Genomic DNA, 18,644 nt, shown 5'->3' with positions numbered 1-18,644 from the left:
CCCCAGTTTATATAGCAGGCATGACGTGCTGTGGTATGGAATACCTCTTTGGTTTGTTTGGGTCAGGTGTCCTGTCTCTGCTTCCTCCCGACTTCCCCTCCTCCGTGGCAAAGCGTGAGATTTGGAAAGTCCTTGGTCATTACTAAGCAGTAACTAAAAACATCGGTGTTATCAGTGCTGTTCCCAGGCTGAAAGTCAAAATCACAGCACCAGCTACTAAGAAGGAGAAAAATGACTGCTACTGCTGAACCCAGGACAAAATATCATCGTCCTCTGCCTGTAAAAAATATCTGTCTTTCAGTGCCTTGTTGTTAAGCTCATTTCTTTCTGTTTCTGTCTGATAATTGGGACTGAAATTCTGGATAATTTTCTAGACTGCTGTGGGGAAGAAATGCTTTATGATCTCTTCCCTGATTGTAGTGTCAGAAGTTATACTCAGTTGTGAAACTGGTCTCTGTGTAGAGATGAGAAACTGTTCTCAGTATTAAAATGTTTTGGTTGCTTTGGGTTTTGGGGTTTGTTTGTTGGTTTGGTTGGTTTGTTTGTTTTTTTTTTCCTGGAATTTTGCAGAGGTACCTTTGTGACCTGCCACAGGGCAAAAATGAGCGTTGCAGAGACTTTGTCACAGATGTTGTCTTGTCCCACCATGTCCCATCCCTGTTGTCATCCCTGCCACCCTAAAACAAGATAAAGCACTTTTTACTAAAGTTAAGTGATAGTTATTAGTTCAGATAGCACTCTTTTTTCATGATGAACAACACCATGCAGATCTTCCATCTGCTCTCACATTTATATGAATATGGGTTTAACTGTTCTAATATGAGTACCTTGTAAAACAGCAGCCAACTATTACGGCAAAGCAGAACCTGAATGTTTTTTTTGACACTGTTGTAGAAACCATCAATCTCTGTGTCCTGGGTTCAGCAGTAGCAGTCATGGTTTTTTTTTGTTTGTTTGTTTTTTCCTTTGTGTTAGCTGGTGCAGTGCTGTGTTTTGACTTCCAGCCTGAGAGCAGTGTTGGTGAAGTCGATGTTTTCAGTTGTTGTTAAGTGATATTTACCCTGACCAAGGACTTTGTGAGGCTCATGCTCTGCCAGGGAGGAGGGGAAGCCGGGAGGAAGCAGAGACGGGGCGCTACTGCTACTGCTGAACCCAGGACACTCTGTAAATACAGTTTTTAATCTGAGATTCTGATCCAAAGAAAGTGAGCTTTCCCTCCAATTCCTAAGAATTTTTGGACTCTTTCATGTATGCTGGCTTATCTCTTTTTACAGAAGGCTGCTTGCACTATGCCTTTTAATCATTATTAGCAGTATGAAAAGAATCAACAATGTTTACTTTAAAACTTGAAAATCTAAGATAGTCTTGGTAATGCTCCTCATCTGTGACATAAGAAACTCGTTATCTTGACACTGAGTGTATTATCCACTTTGTTTCACCACCACCTCTTTGGAAGCTGTACTTTTGAAACTTACTTGTTAGTGCCTTGCCCTAACATGATAATAATAGGAGGATTATATTCAATGCTTTGTTTTATTAAAATCCTCAGAGTAACTGCGGGGAAAAGATCCGTATTCGTCGTGTGCTGATGAACTCTCCACAGATCATCACCATTGGCTTAGTCTGGGACTCTGACCACTCTGACCTGGCTGAAGATGTGATTCACAGTTTGGGCACTTGCCTTAAACTGGGAGATGTGAGTGCTTTTGTATTTTGACACTGCTTACAGACACAATTTTTCTCACAGTAGTCTATAGTAGCAGATTGAGAAAAGTAAAATGTCACCGCCTTTACCTTTTCATTGTCTATAGATAGGGGAGTAGAGAGCAGTTTGAAAGATCTGACCTGTTTCTCAGTGCATTACAACCTTCTGAAAATACTAGTGTATTTGCATATTTCTTGAATTTCTGAACTTGCTGAAAATTAAAAATTACTCCACAAAACAAAGCTTGTCTGAATGAAAAAAAAAATGAAGTGCAAGGAAACTTTCTGGGGTTTGTGCTATTTCTATGAAAATACATATGTAAGCCTTCATTTGAATAACAGGAGTTTGTTTCTGTTTCTTTTGAAAGATCGGGGCTGTCTGGGTTTGTTGGTAGTTTCAGTTGTTTGGTATGGTTTTGTTTTTTTTTTTGTGCTTCTTTAAATCCTTTTCATTGAAGTATGTGGTCATAACACTTAAGAGCTATTTATAACTGAGCAATCTGAGAGATGGTGGCTGGCACTGTGTGATTGAAAGATAGATTAAATTGAGAGTGTTTGGTATCTGGAGGTTTGTGCCCTAAGGATTCACTTATTCTACATTAGCTGATGCTTTAGAGCTGAACTATTGGTATAATAAACTGTATCTGTGTCTCACTGTACTGTTGAGCTATTACATTAAAATAATTAAATATATCTACCCACACATACATTTAAAAAATGCATTGCCAATGCACAGTGTACCAAAATTAGTGCAAGTTAACGGAAATGTGGTTATGAAACAGTGTGGTCCTTGCACAGTAAAGCAGTAACGCACTAGAAAATGAGTCCTGTGCATTTTTAAATAAAACACGGTCAACTAAATAGAAAACAGTTTTTCTCTGTGTGCTGACTTCTTTTGACCTACAAATGTATGCAGTTTATCTTTTATGTGGTGGTGTTAGGAATTTGTCTTAGCTTAAGTCAGAATAAATGTCGGCTATTCACTGTCAGAAAAGCTTTGTTTCTAGAAAACAAAGAGGAATGAGTGTTTTAACAATATTTGATATAATCAGGTGGCATGACACAGAGAATACAGATTTTCAGAATAGAATGCTACCCCAGATACCAAAAAGGTATTCTATTATTGTTGTAGATGTCTTCCTTAAAGTGCAGCCACAGTCTCCCAGACTAGCTTGAATCTTGAGAATCTCTTGAGTTGATAGGCATCTATTCCTAATCTGTGTCACTGAGCTTGCTTAAACATTGGTTAATTACTTAAGTATTTATTGCCTTATTTTTCTGATCATTAAAGTAAAAACCTGGCACCTCTCTGTAGTACTTGGAGGTCTTCAAACATAACAGTATGTAAAATTCTGGGCATTTTATTAATTTCTTCTTTCATTTTTATTAACTCCCTTCTTGAAGCTCTTCTTCAGAGTAACTGATGACAGAGCAAAACACTCGGAGCTGTATTTGGTGGGAATGATCTGTTACTATGGAAAACACTATTCTACATTCTTCTTCCAAACTAAAATCCGCAAGTGGATGTACTTTGATGATGCTCATGTCAAAGAGGTGAGAAATTAACGTTTAGAATAAGCTACTTGTGTGTATATCCATACTGTTTTCTACAGATTTCGAGGAAGTTTGGATATTTTTCCACCAAGATCCTGAACTCTGTTGCACCTTTTTCTGAGCAAAGTAAAACATTCTCAAAAAAGAATATCAGTAGTCTCAGAAGCCCTATTCTTAGTTGTGTTGTGTTGGCCGCCTGTCTTGCTTTTATGATGTTTTTTGAAATCCTACAGTTTACTTGTGCACACAGCTAGCATACATCTCTCCCTTGCTGACAAGCAGTATAGCTATTTGGTGCCTGCTTTTTGGGTTCTTTGTTGAAGTATCTTGATGCCAGTCTTCCCTAGTGGTTGCTGCCAACAACAGTTTTTCTGCTTCTGTTAGTGCTTTTTTTGTCCCCTTTTCACTAAGCATGAGGCCCTTGGCATTAAAGATACCAGTGCCGGAATCTCAGCACACTGTTATTACATCCCATTAGTTTGTTTGACATTATTTCACACCACTGCCCTTTTTTTCTTTCAAGTCATGGAAGCATAAAGATGAGAGAGGAAAATTTTCTCCTGTAGTCATGCCAAGCTCAGTCTCAAAGGAAAAACTCTAATCCTTGCATTTGTTCAGTCACATTTCTCTGCAGCAAAACAAAGATAGGTGGCACAGTGCTTTAGCAGAATACTCATGCATGGTGTAAATCTGTTGGAATACATATTCAGTGTGTTAGGTGAAACCTGTATTAGTGCGTTTGGAATGCTTTTGAGATTTATATAACTGTATGAAATATTCTCTGGCCTGTCAAAATGCTTGCAGAGGTTCTGTAACAACAGAAATACCCACACCAAAATGGTTAGCTTTGACTTGAATCTGCTGTCATGATGTTGATGTATTTTCTTATTCATGTTTTTATGGATTAAGACATTTTAACAATTTTTTTTTGACTGCAAAGTTAAAAACATTTTTGAGGATGAAAAGGTTTTTACTGGGGGGGAAAATCTGAAAGGGAAGGATTATTTTTCTAGTCATGCTTTATTAGGAATTGTAATGTGTTCAGCCATAAGATGATGAATACCCTGATTTTAGTTAGGTTGGCTCCAGACTTGTCTTGGAGAGTCCAGTTCAATATTGCATATAGAAAGAGTTAAAAAATGACAGAGGAAAATAAAACTCTGAAAGAGGTATGATGGAGGGCTGAACAGAGCTTAATATATTTTTATGCATTCTTTTATTGTTGTTGTTAATTCAGATTGGTCCAAAATGGAAAGATGTTGTGACAAAGTGCATTAAAGGTCACTATCAGCCTTTGCTGCTGCTGTATGCAGATCCAAGAGGAACTCCAGTGTCAACACAAGACTTGCCCCCTCAGGTGGATTTACAGCAATATAGCAGGACTTGCTATGATAGCGAAGACTCAGGTCAGCAGTATATGCCTTATACGTTTGTGCTGTAATGCTGCATGTGAATTCTTCGGGTTTGGATGTGGTTTTGTTAGCAGGGGTTCTTATTGCTTGTCAAAGCTGATCTAGAATTCTGAAGAGGACTTCTAGCGTTTCAACTTTGAACCTTTCCCTTTCCGAGACTCTGTTTATTGTTTGGGTAGCAATCTTTTCCAGAAGGGTTTGGAGAAAGAAGCTAAAATAAAAAAATAATTAAGGACCTGATGGCATGGACATAGAGAAGAACAGTAACTGGTAACTTCAGTGTCTGAGTTCATAAATCCATCATAAATCCTTGTCAGAAAGGGAACAAGACCAGAGATGCACAAACACATGAAAAAAAATTAAAGGAAGCTGCAGAATTAAACATAGTAGGGTAGCTAGGGAAAAGAAATATTAAGGAAATGTCATAAATGAGTCCTTAGCTAGGATGGTGGGGGGATGGGGAAGAAATCCCCTTAGAAGGGATGTGGGGGGAAGGGGAAGGGGAAGAAATACCATTGAATTAAAAATAAGAAGAGAGACAGAATCAGTGCAGCTTACCTTCAGCCTTTGGCTTGTCTTTTACTTAGATAAAGCAGCGCAAGAGATACAAACCAATTTGTGGAGACTGAAGGGGAAGGGATTGGCAAAGGCTTATATGCATAGATCATGTTTGCTTCTTCATTTTTCATGGTTTGTTTTGCATTAAAAAAGATCTGCAACAATAGATATGTAGCACTTAACATCTCGGAGGTCTTCAACACATTGCTACTTCCTGAATTCTTCGTATTACTGATAGTCTGTTGAATTGGGTATGTCCAAATAAGGTGCTTCAGAGGTTAGAACTTGGTCTGCTCAAGATACCAGTAGTGATCTGAACAGGCTGTTGTTCTGGATAATTGCAGACATTTAGTCACACCAGTTGAGGCCTCACTTAAAGAAGAATAGGTAAATTCTGAGAGAGATACGCAATTTCAATCCAGATAGATCCAGCTCTTATTTTCACCCAGTTTATATTTAATGGCTTTGCAAAAGAAGATTGTTTCTGGTTTTGGATGTTTGCAGAGAATATCCTGAATTACAGATGTGTTTTTAAGTTGCCAAGAACATCAAAGTCGAGACTAAAACCAAAAATGCAAACTTTCTGACAGGATTATAGCCTATTCCTACAACTAATTCCAAGAATCTTTTACAGTTTTCCTGGCCAACAGCTAACTTTATACTTACTCATCAATGAATCTGTAGAGAACATCTGCTGTCTCCTTATTTGTGTGTTGACAGTCTACTGGTAATGAAATAAATCTCCCAACTCTTCTTAAAGATAAATGCAAATAAAACCAGTGGTAAGATGACCTTCACTTCTTACTTGACAAGATGCATCACAATTTATAAATCTGTCTTCCTGTTCCAAACAAACAAGCAAAAAAGGAAGTTTGAAGGAGGGAGAGTGGTGCTCTCTGTCATTTGTGAGCACTTCTACAAGCTTCAGATCAATATACGCTGTAAACTTGCCTTGTAGTTCTGCTGATTGATCTCCAGGAAATACGTAGATAACCCTTCTACTCATTGTCTCTGCAGTATCTAATACTGTTGTATTCTAAAATTACTTCAGGAAGCTGAAAACAAATATATATATATTTAAAGGTGTTTCCTTTCAGATAAAATTCATAAGGCTATAGTGAGTAACCTGCTCTTGCATTTCAGAAACTCGTGCGTCCTCAAGGCTTATTCTTGTAGTCTGCAGTGTTCAGCACTGATTTTGAGAGACTTTATGAGCTACTGTAGGTTGAAGTGCCAGGAGAAGACCATACCCTATATGTTTTCCTGTCAAATAGAATTATTTTCTAGCCTTGGTGATATCCAGGGTTTTCTATCCTAATAGACCTTTTCCAGGTGGTCTGCTTGTCTCTCACTAAGTGTAATTACAGCTGCTTCTGAATTCCCCAGTATTATTAGATATCCACAGTCCATAATTCAGAAACGAGCGAAGACTGCGTATTCTTATGCTGCTAATCACAATATTGTACCTGAAATTTTGTCAAGGGAATCTGAAAAATGCCTCTAATCATATCAATATCCAATACTACAAATTATGGAGGGAAGATTGTCAGGTGCTGCTATGAAATGTTGTGAAGCTAAGTGGAAACAACTCCTCTTTATAAAGACTTCAGTTTACAAATTGTTTTATAGTACTCAGTTCCACAGCACTGATTCCTGTTGCCTACATTCGTCTTTCTGCAACTGTCAATTCCATTAAGTATTCTATACTTCTTTAGACAGTGACATCTTTTATCTGTAAGGAGGTGGGGGAAGTTCTGACTTCAGAATTTGTTGGCCATCCTTAAATAGGACATCAGCTGCACGATTTGCTTTTAGCAAAGCCGTGAAGTGCCCTCAGGCTGAGTTTGCAATTAAACATAGAATCATAGAATAATTAGGGTTGGAAAGGACCTTAAGTTCATCTAGTTCCAACCCCCCTGCCGTGGGCAGGTGAGAATGACTTTCTTCTTGAATTTCTTTATTTCTTCTTTAACTTCTCCAGTGAGAAACAAATATGAAATGAATATTTTATATATTCAGGAGTGTATACATCACATGTAAAATGGCCAGCTGTCTTCAAACTATGTTCATATTTTTACTTTTATGGACTGAAAGTGGTGGGAGGAGGTTGTCTTCTCCTCTCCTTTGAATGAGCTTAGGAGTAACTGAATCATGATTTGAATCATTTCAGTACCCGACTTGTGCAGAGGATCAGTGCTAGCTTCTTGAGAAGCAACAGGTTACTTTGCTTTAGATAATACAATTTCAATATAAAGTTTTGCTAGGTAAGCATTTGTTTCATAGTAGATTAAATGCGCTAATTATTATAACTTGTGATGTTCTTGTTACCTGTACTAATATTTTGTACTTGATTAATTTTTTAACTTTGACTTCCCCTGAAGCAGTGTATTTCATATTTTAATTACACTTGACAGTGTTGAAAATTAATGAAGAATAATTTGTGTGGTGCTAATGTGTACTTTCAGTCCAATTGGCATAGTTTTATTTTGTGTAATAAAAGGATTTGATAAATCTGGAGTTACCAGAGAGAATGAAATAAAGGTTTGCAGAAGGAATGACTATCTCTTTCCCCTTCAAAAGGAGAGGACCTTTCCCGTAAGTTTTGGCATCCTTGAATATAAGTTTTTATGTTTGGTACTCTGTTTTTCTGTTAAATTTTATACAGTTTCCTCTGTTCTCTTTTTTTAGCCTTTTCTGACTTTAATAATAGCCCCAAAAGATTGAAATTTGACATTGCTTCATTCCCTAGGGAGAGAACCTTCCATATCGAGTGATACCAGGACAGATTCCTCTACAGACAGCTATCCTTATAAACAGGCACACCATGAGTCTGTGGTCAGTCACTTCTCCTCTGACTCTCAGGGGACAGTCATCTACAATGTGGAGAATGATGCAGCTTCACAAAGCAGCAGGGACACAGGTAGCAGATACTGTTATATCTGTGTGATTGTCATTAAATATGGTTGCAGTGGATTCCAGGGAAAAATGTCTCTATATACAACCTATAAGAGAATGGTGACCAGTTTAGTATACTAAATGTTTTTGGTTTGTAATGAACCATGAGCATTCACAAAATATAAGCATGATTTTAAATGTCTTGTTGGCTTTTGTAGACTTTTATCTAGCCAGACAAACAGTTACTGGCATATTTTCTGCTATCCACAATCGTACCTACTGTTTTTGTTACATACTTCTCTAAGTTTGTGCAGTGCCATTATAAGTTTTGGTAAGTGCTGTGTGCGCTACTTGCTTGTCTGTGGGCAGTTACTTCATTTCAGGAGTGGCAGCTGTCTGGGAAAGGCACTTTCATCACCAGAATCTCATACTTGGGGACTAAGGACTTTCTATGTAAGTGGGTGTTGGTAGTAATATTTACAGCACCAGGAAGGAGCATAGGATGATTTCCTTCCTCTGCTATGGAAGCAACTTAAGTGAGAATCTGCAGTGTAGAAGACAATATATATGCATGTTTCTTCAGGCAGCTGAACACTTTTTTAGTTGAAAAGAGGTTAGCTGGAAGTCTGAAGGCTTAGATCTCCTCTATTTCTCAGGCCCAGTGACCCTAGCCAGCCTGTTTCTGCATACAGGAACTCTGACATGACTTGTGAAAAAGTAGTGCATGAGTTAAAGTCAGACTTCTTAATCATCAGAAATATGATTTGCTAAGTCTGTTTGAAAAGTCACTTTACTGTGCCTTAAGTAGACTTTCTAAGACTGTATTAGAGTTGAATCAACTGTTTGTTGCACCAGTGTGTCAACAGAGATTATGCCACTTTGTCCTTTTAGTTGCAGAATAGTTCTCTCTTGCATTGTGACTATATGCATATTTGGTTCATTTGAAAGACTCTGTGATACAAATATATTTCACACCTAAAATCTGGAAAAATATTTCAAGTTTATTTTCTTCAGTACTTTTTGATTCTTCATCAGAGGTCCAAGTAACTGTAATACGTGTTTTTAAATAGCCAGACAGTACTTCCATTGTTTTGGCAAATACTTAATATTATGTTCCAGTCAGAGTCCTTGGTAGAGTGTGAGAAAGAAGTAAAAGTTGGAGCAGAATTTGAGTGATGAGGGGACAAAATTGAAAATGCTAGTGGAATATTGTTTATATAGTCTGCAAAACTGGCACGGAGTTTATTTGTTTAGATCTTCCCTGCAAAACTTGCCATGCAGAAGTTTGCAGAAAAGTAGGGTAAGGGGATGGTTGCAAACATTTAAGCATGAAGTTCAGCATGTAACCTTTTGTTATGTCATTTTTAGTGACTTTCTCCTTTTCTTTTTCTTTCTTCTCCTACTGATTCTATCCTGTGTTATTCCCTTCAGCTTAGCCTGTCTCTCTACCTAATTCAGTTGTCCTCATCCTCCCTGATTCAGCTTTAGCTGTAGTCAGCCTGCCCCCTTAGCTAGCCACCTGTCTGGGCATTTCCCCTTTTTTTACCTACCCAAAACCTTTCCAAAAAAGTCAGGCTGCCAACTGATACAACTGCTCTGTCACCAAATGCTGATCCGTGGGGCTATAAAGAAGCCATCCACATTGACCTGTCAACTGACTCATTCTGGGCAAGAGCAGGATTCTTCATTTAATGGCCATTTACCCACTACTCCAGCCCAGAAAATTATGGACTCTATCCCACATCGTCCTCCAGGGAAGGACCACCATTGGGTTGTATGACCTCGGGCACCCAGTTACTTCAGAATGGGGGCATGAAGAGTGGCTGCATAAGCCCTCTCTGGTTCCCGCCAACCTGTGCTGCTGAGAAAAATGTGCGTATTCTGGCTGCCCTATTCATGCAACTGAGATTACAGTGGGAGGGAGTAGGGGGTGTTCTGTCTTAACCTGTTTGATTTCATTCTCTTCTCTAACATTCTTAGACATACACACAACCCCTACAAACCCCCAAACTTTTCCTTTGAGTATCGCTGTTTGCTTATGAAGCCATCCCATCTCTGGAGGATGAGGCGTTTAGGTGATACATGCAGCAAGGGACACCTTTTAAGCATACGACTGGGTACCCAGACAGAAATCCTGGCTTGTTATTTTAGTGAATTAAAAAAATGAGTGTAAAGTGTTAACATACATTCTTGGTATTGCAATTCCTATAACCGTGCATTTGTTCTAGAGGATCCAAGTACAGACAACAAAGCCTGGTCATGCAGACTTTTGGATTGTAGGCATCTCTTCCATGGCTATTAAATGTCCAGTGACAATAGAACAAAATTTGCAGCTTATGAAAGGAGAAGAAAATATTTATGCAAAGCTAGCAGCCTTTAAATAGTTTCTGTTAAAGTACTGGAAGAATACTAATGAAGCACTCTCTACCAGGTTGAAAGGACTTTTTGGGGAAAAATGTTGAACTAGAGAAGTTGTACACTCTGAAGTGAAGCATAAGCCTCTTCTGTCTTGAGGGGAGCCACTACAAATTCTAAGATAATACTGTTCTTTCAGTCCCTGAAAGATGTGTGAGTCCATGCTGTAAAGGAAGAAAAAAATTCTCCCAAAGCACTGACTTATGCTCACCTAAATGCTGCACGTCTTCTGTTTTCACTGCCAACATTTCTATTTGACTTACTTAATTTCTTTTCTTTTATGTAATTTTCTTGTTTCTAAAGAATTTGGCTACAGAATCACTTTCCACTTTGCAAACGAATAGAAATGCGAGTCTTGGATAGCTTGCTTTTTGTTGTTTGGATTCCTTCCCATTCATATATTGTAGTATCTCTATAGCAATTGTAGTTGAAGTGAATTACTTTTTTTCAGCTGTTGAAAGTACATTTTCATGTGTAAAATCTGTTTTAAATGTTAATTTTTAATGTTAATTTTTTAGAGAAGGGGGAAGGCTCAGAACAGCCAGCTCTATAGTCTCGGGGTTGTTAATCCACTATTGGGTAGTAGGGACTTCCCTTTCCTATCATCCTATGCAAGGTGAAAGTTGGTAATATAAAGGCTAGAAAAAAGTCTTTGTAGCTTATTCATAAATTCCCTTCTTATCCTGCATCTCTGCTTGGGACTACTCACGTGAGTAAAGCCATGCGTGTGTTTGTGCTTACAGGTTTAGGTCTGTGAATGTGTGAGAACCATAAAATTAAGAAAAGACAATAGAGAAAACTTGTGATGTCAAATACTGTTAATTTACATTTGATGTGAGGAAATGGGGAATAAATTGTGTGCAAGAGAAAATACTAGCACTCAGACACATGAGCTGTAGTAAGGGAATGTTGTCGTGTGTCAGCTGATCAATGTTGATGTTGTGTACGCTCTTAGCTTGTGACAGATGCAAATTAGCTGGCTTACCCTTGAGAGCCAACTGAGGCTTCTTCACTGTAGAGTAAGCTAACTCATATTACCTAGTATTTGCTACAGGCAGAGAGAGTGTAGATAAATAGTGCAGAGCAGCTGATGATGTGCAGTAATTTATTATTAAATGGTGATTCGTTCATGTGTTTGAGTCTTTATTCAACAGAGTAATGTCAAGCAAGCTGTTGTCAGGAGTTTTGTGTTTGTGGCTGCTAAAACTGAAAAAGTATTCAGGCAGCAAGAAAGTGGTGTCCTTGCTCTAGAAGACAAATCAGAGTCAGCTTTTTCCTCTCCCTGTGGATGAGCTCTCATTAACCAGACAGGAGCTGGTTAATTATCCTTGCAGGGGCTGTATTTATCTTTCGTGACCTTAAAAACTGAACACACTCCCCATACAAAACAAAAAAAAACTTTTGGATCCAGAAATTAACCCATACTTGCCAGTTAGCATTGGCATGTCTGCAGCTTCTAAGGAGCAGGAAAGCCCTGCCGCTGTTAGTGCACAGAACACTCAGTCCAAAGGCTCTTGTCATCTCTGTTGTGTTCTTCTGTCCTTCCAGGGCACCTGACTGACAGTGAGTGCAATCAGAGGCATGTTTCCAAAAAGGGCTCACTGGCAGACCGCAAGAGGAGTTCTAGCCGTTCCCGGCGAAAAGGAGATGAGGCTCAATCATCAGGATACCATAGTGAAGGCAAGAGATGCTATTTTTAGATATCAGTATCTCCTTATGCATGTTTTTAAGACAAATGCATTTCCCTCCGTGTTTGTTACATCTCTGTATTTTGTCCTGTTTCTGCTTGTTTTGTTTATTTGTTTGGGGGTGTTGGTTGGCTTAGGGTTTTTTTTATTGCATTGGGGATGTGGGGTTGTTTTGGTTTTTACTTTCCAAAATCTGCTGAAGATGCTGCTAGTTTAATCTGAAGTTATTTTTACGGCATTTGCTGTCTCTCTAAACTCCAGGAGAAACCTTGAAGGAGAAACAAGCCCCCAGAACTGCCCCCAAACCATCCAGCAGCACAAGCAGGCTGAGGGAATTTAAAGAGACAGTGAGCAGTATGATCCACAGCAGACCACAGCAGATTTCTCAAACCATCCAGAATTCCCCTCGTGGAGGGAGTAGTGTGGATCAGACAGAAACACGACACTCAAGAAGCCTGTCTGCACACTCTCGAGATTGGGAAGTGGAGAGTACCAGTAGTGGGTCTAAATCCAGTTCATCTAGCAGGTATCGGCCAACCTGGAGACCCAAAAGAGAGTCTCTGAATATAGACAGCATCTTCAGTAAAGACAAGAGGAAACATTGTGGCTACACTCAACTTAGCCCCTTCTCTGAAGAAGCAGGTAAGAGTTTGAGAAAAAAAAACTTATTTCTGAACGTGTGGAATTTGTAATACTCCTATATGCCATTTGGTTTAAGTAAAGTAGGGAAGTAAGATTTTGAACGTGGCATTTAGGTCAGTGGACATGACACACCAGTCATGTCCTTGAAGGCTAGTTTCTGTATGGATATTTGTGCTGCATGTATGATAATTATTTGCTAAATTTCACATGTAAGGAAATAATAAGATAAACATTACTGCCTGTGCTGCTTAAATGAATGCAAGACTAACCTGCTAAGTATCTGGAAGTTCATCCCTTGTAATGGACTTCTGTATTGGTCTGTTGTTTTCTCTAGTTCATCATGGTCTTTTTGCATGATGACTCAGACTGTAGTGCTATGGGTACCTCACATGTTTCTGAATTCTCATTGTGAGGATAAGAGTTTGGCAACCAGTGATGATTTTTATGGGCCACTTTACACTTGTACAGAGACTTTGTCCTCAGCTTTGCTGGTTTTCAAGGTAATAAAATCTGTGGTAAAACAACTTTGGGTATTTTTTGTTGCCCTAGCCCCTACTTTCTTTTCTTCTGTCTGCGAATGAATATAATGGTTATTTTGCTCCCTGTCAGTTGAAGAGTACTCCTGAAACTGTAAAGGGTTTGAAGAATAGGTGTGTTCCAGTTCCAGATTTTTATGCTGCTGTGTTCACCTCTCAGATTGCTTGAAGGATACTGTGTGAACGAAAAGAGGTTTGTGTGACTGGCAGCAGAGTTGTGGTTAGTGAGGAAGCTGATGCAGATATTAGTGAGCCTGGAGAGAGGGAGGGACAGATGATACCAACTCGAAAGAGCTAAATGTTGAAAAGAATTGGGAAGCATAAAAAAACATGTATAGGGAAGGTGAAGGGAGAAGAGCACAGTTCCAGGGAAGGGAGCAAAGGAAGCAAACAAGAGGCAAGTGGGAAGACAGTGAAATCAGTAAGGAAGAATTAAAAAAAAATTTCCTGTCCATGGCAAAATAATGTTAAAAGTGCAGCGTTTGGTGTAGCTATGACAGAGTATGATAACAAGTATAAACTGGAAATAAGGTTGGGTAAGCTGTAAAATGATCTTGCAATAATACAAATAGTTATGGGGAAGAAAAGAGTTTCTTTCCATACTTTATTGTTACCTGGGAGAGGAATATGGTAAGTATGGGAGAGATTAAAAAGTAGATTTGTTGAATAGATTATTGCTTAATATTACTAGGAATGCTGTAAAAGTGTTGGGATTTTTTTCTGCTTAATATTGCTAGTTTTATACTTAAGACAGAGCTTCTGGTTTTAAGCATGATATTGAAGTTTTGATCTTCTACTCAGCTGTATTCATCTTAACAGGTAAAGAGCTTATTGAGAATGAGGCAAAGGAACACACTGTTCAAGAAATAAGATCAAGCCAGTCAAATGCCAGATACAAGCATGGTATGCTAGGCCGGGGCACCCAGCATCATATGGTGGATCAGCAGCCTCATCTGATACAGAGGATGGAGTCTGGCTATGAAAGCAGCGAGCGCAACAGCAACAGCCCTGTTAGTCTGGACTTGCCCTTGTCTGAAAGCTCAAGTACCCACAGGTAGATTTCAAGAAACTGCATTTCTTGAGTGACTGAAGTCTTGATTTGGTTTTTGTAGTTACATAATGGTATGGAACGTTTCTTTATAAATGCAAAACAGCACTCCTAGCTTGTAATACAGGTTTATTAGGGCAGGGGGGGAATAGAAGTGAAATAGGAATCTGAGTGAGTTTGATTCATTTTCTTGTCAGTATATTAGCTATATATGATAGCTTACTGCTAGTGAGAAAGAAATGGGATTCATTAAATGAGAAATGTTGACTAAAATTGCACTTCTAAGTAGTTGTACCGTTAGTCCGTGATTCAAAAATTCAACTAAACTATCAAACTTCATGCTTGTCCTTTGAAATTTTGTTCAAAGGACGAGCATGGACCTTTTTGTTTCACTTTAACTGTTGCTTGAGAGAAGCCTTGTATAAAATGAGAAATCGGTATTCTTGTATAGAAACCTTTGACATTTTCAGTTTGAGAGGTTCAGTGAAGTCTTCCAAGACATTTCAATATTTATATGCAAAAATAAATAGGCAGCATAGTGTGCTTCTCTTCTTGGCTCAGGAAGCTTCAGGCATTCACAAACTGAGACTGTTTATGGCCAGAATAATAGATTTTCAGCTGTCCAAATTTGTTGAGAACAGCTACCAGACCACAGTTTTAATATGCATTGCATCCTGTCATGGAGGAGAACAGAATTTTTGTTCTCCCCTTTGTTAACTTTCCCTGTATTTCTGAAGATTTTCTGATTATAGGCTTTCTTAAACTTAAATGAAAATGCAAATAAATATTTATGTGATGCTAAGAAAGGAAAGATAGATATAATTTCTCCTGGAGAAATTGATAAAATGGTAAACTAATTTTTCTCTTCTTGGAGGGATGTTCATATGAAGCGAGCAGGTGGATTGGTTCCTGCCTGGCGTAACATCCCAAAGTCTCATAGTAGCAGCATCTTGGAAGTGGAGTCTACTTCATCAATTGGTAGCTGGGCAAACAGCTCACAGGCCATTGGAAATGGTAAGATACATTTCCCTGGTAGCAGTGATTTTGCAAGGTAAATGCCATTGGATATTTATTTTCACAGTGAAATTATGAGGAAGGGAGAGGAAACATTGAGGATCACAACACAGTTTTAGAAGATATAACTTGCAACCCCCTTTGATAGATCTTGTAAAAAACGTTGCAATATTCCTTTGATCATGTTGCTCTGACATCTTTTTGAGTATTGATGTAACTGATAAAGTAAAACTGTTTTTCCTATTCTTCCCCATACCTCAGTATTCTGCCATCAGTGGAAAATAACTTCCCAAGCATAACTCATAACAACTTAGTAGGATGGACAAGTCCTGAAAAAAAAAGCTCATGAGAATGGATATTTACAATATCAGGTTAAGGCTGAGCTTTTCTTGCAGATGTGCATTCCGATTAAGTATCGTTCTGACCAAAATGACTTACTCCAGAGAACGTCTGGGGAAGGGAAAGGGGGGCAGAGAGCAGATGCTTTCCATATACAGGTCATAATTCATGCAAGAATGATGACTGATATCTGCTTGTTGACTATGATATTGATATGCTTTATTTTCTTCCCATTTTCATATGCTTGTGCAGTTAGATGAAAAGCTTTTCAGTTGGAATCCATTTTACTTAGTTAAGCTAATGATCTGGCTAATTTGACATAGCATTATTTACAAATTATAAGCACAGTAAGAAACTCAGAGATTTCAGCAGCAGTTTAGAGTTACCTCTTAGAGTGATTCTCTCTGTTCCATTTGCTCTGTCTGGGTCAGTGAATCCAGGGATGGGCTGTGCTGCAGGGGAGCTTGAAGCAATATTGAAACGTTTCTGCCAGTCACTGGCATAGAGAAGGCAGTTGGAAACCAGATGGCTTAGGCAGGGTTTTGAAAGTAAAATTTAACAAAGTAAAATTTGTCATCTGAAATTCTGTAGTCTTTGCTTGGTCAGTCTGTTATTTTCTAGTGTTAATTGTATTCTCCATTAATATTTCTTTGTCTTTTAAAGGATATTAAAGAGTATCTTGAAGATATTTTGCTATCAAAAAGTTTTTTTCTCTCTTTTATTTTTTTGGGGGAAGGTGGGGAGATGTTTGGCCCTTTAAAGAGTGAACTGGATGAATTGCAAGAGGAGGTGGCAAGGAGAGCACATGAACAAGAACTACGCAGAAAAAGAGAAAAGGAAATGGAGGCAGCAATGGGCTTTAATCCCCACCCCAGCAGGTTCATGGATCTCGATGAACTGCAGAATCAGGGTAACTTTTTGAATGCAGTATATTTTGCAAGACTAGTGCTGGAATTTTTTACACATTTGAACTTTCCTTTTGTAAATCTCTCTCTCTCTCTTTTTCTCTCCCCCCCCCCATTATAATTTTGTACCTTCAGTTAGTGAAAGGCTGTCAATTTCAAATCTGTAGGATGCAAAAAAACTGTTTTTTGATATTTTGACCAAATACTTTCTTAAATGAGACAAAGATGCAGAGGTGTTTTTAATAGAGTTGCACCTTTCCATTTTTATGGTGATATGCACCATTACTAGTATTGATACCTAGATTTAGCTCTAAGGCTTCAATCAATGGGCTGAAATGAGCCGTTGATGGAATATGATGCAAAATGAGCCATCCACATGCAGCATCGCTTGTTCAGTTAGGCCGTTGTTTTGTTTCTGGTAGAACTACTGCCAGTAAGCAATTCTGCTTGTTCCTGCTCTTGTACTTCCCACTCTATCCCTGACCAGCTGTGCAGCCACAGCACAGGTGTGAGAACAAGTACTGTGGCAGGCTTAAACTGGATCTAATTGAAAATCTGAGCTGGGTTTAGATTACATATGTTTTCTAAGGAAAAAGAATCTGGGGGGGGAAGAAAAAGCCAAATACTAAGTTTGATTGTCTTCCATGATTCCTCATGTTTCTGGCAGGGGATGGCAGCAGAAGTTTTAATTGGAAGGATAGAGCTGCAGCAGAGAAAACTTGGTGACAGGATTTGTCTGTAGCACCTTTGTTTTAGCCTTAAATCTCCCATCAGTCGGTCGGGGGAGTCAGAGAGAAGGGGGGTGAAGTGCATTGACCCAGTCAAGAGTGAAACCTGGTAGAGCATTTAACTGGGGAGGGGGGATTGCTGGTGCCTTAGCAGAGCCAAGCAGGGTGTAATGAATGAACACTGAGGCTCTGCTCCCATAAATGCTTGTATGACTGAGGCAAACCCACTGTGGCCTCCTGTGTTACCAGGCCTCCTGGCATCCCATGCTACTTGCTCAGACCTGTTGCAGCTAAGAGTTGAGATGCTGGTCTGCTGCTACAGGAGAGAGAGGAAGGAGAGGGACACCCCACAGCAATGCCAGCTTGGCGCAGTATAGCCAGTGTTCTGTAGCCTACAGCCATGCCAACTGCTCAGCAGCCAGAGTGTTAACTTGCCAGTGACTGCTGAAAAATACAATCTCTATGAGAGTATGTGACTGTGGGTATGTTCTTATAATTTTTGCTGACCGTCAGTGAGCCACTTAGTTATCCTTTTCAGTCCTGCTGTGACCTGCCAGTAACCATTTGGAAAATTCTGATATACCAAAGTAGACGGATACCTGTGTTTATGTCTGCTTTTGTAACATAAATGCTAGTGATGTAAAAATTGAAAAGTTAACCTCTGTTGTTGAGTAGGAAGATGTTGTCTTCTCTGCTTCTCCTGCCTGAAAGAAAATAGCATGTTCTCCAAGATATTTCCCCTCTGTGATCTCTTGCTTTATTAGTTGATGAAAGTAAAAATTTCTTAGCCTTTCCTTGTTAAACAGAAAGTAAACTAGACTAATCAAAAAAGACTTCAGTAGACTGTTTGAGGAGTTCACAGGCATCGACGTGAGATCTGGGAAAGTTTTTGTTTATTCCTTTTAAGTCTTTCTCCACCCCAGTCAGACATGTAATAATAATAGCTTAACATTAGTGAACTACTTGACTGCCTGGAAAGCTTGCTTGTGCATTTTACTCCAGAACACTTGTGACTCATTTTGCCCTGAAGTAAACTGCTAAAATCATGCTAAGAAAGCTAACTTTAGTATACTGGTTTTGATTACAAGCCTCAGTAGCCTTGATTTTGAAACTGAATGTGCTGCTTGATTAACTCACTGCTCTAACAACTCTCACTTCTCTCTCTGCAGTACTTGTCCTTTATGCAAGTTCTTTGTGGTTTATGGT

General features: G+C 38.9%; 1 protein-coding gene across 2 annotated transcripts in view; it reads left to right on the top strand.

The window, feature by feature from the left end:
* The window catches only part of USP54 (ubiquitin specific peptidase 54), a 108,186-nt gene that overhangs the window by 76,379 nt on the left and 13,163 nt on the right, over nt 1-18,644 (top strand). For both annotated transcript variants that reach the window (XM_061459433.1, XM_061459434.1), the window contains exons 8-16: nt 1,550-1,696; nt 3,109-3,258; nt 4,496-4,664; nt 7,978-8,148; nt 12,087-12,218; nt 12,488-12,868; nt 14,224-14,458; nt 15,327-15,466; nt 16,542-16,715. In XM_061459433.1, coding sequence (XP_061315417.1) covers nt 1,550-1,696; nt 3,109-3,258; nt 4,496-4,664; nt 7,978-8,148; nt 12,087-12,218; nt 12,488-12,868; nt 14,224-14,458; nt 15,327-15,466; nt 16,542-16,715 — 1,699 coding nt within the window. The remainder of the gene's footprint in view (nt 1-1,549; nt 1,697-3,108; nt 3,259-4,495; nt 4,665-7,977; nt 8,149-12,086; nt 12,219-12,487; nt 12,869-14,223; nt 14,459-15,326; nt 15,467-16,541; nt 16,716-18,644) is intronic.

The sequence above is a fragment of the Pezoporus flaviventris genome, unplaced genomic scaffold, assembly GCF_033815535.1.
Source record: "Pezoporus flaviventris isolate CSIRO_AGI_PZ_B2104156 unplaced genomic scaffold, CSIRO_AGI_Pfla_v1 ptg000029l, whole genome shotgun sequence".
Taxonomy (NCBI): domain Eukaryota; kingdom Metazoa; phylum Chordata; class Aves; order Psittaciformes; family Psittacidae; genus Pezoporus; species Pezoporus flaviventris.
Note: the sequence above shows the minus strand (reverse complement) of the source record. Positions and strands in the feature narration are given on the sequence as shown.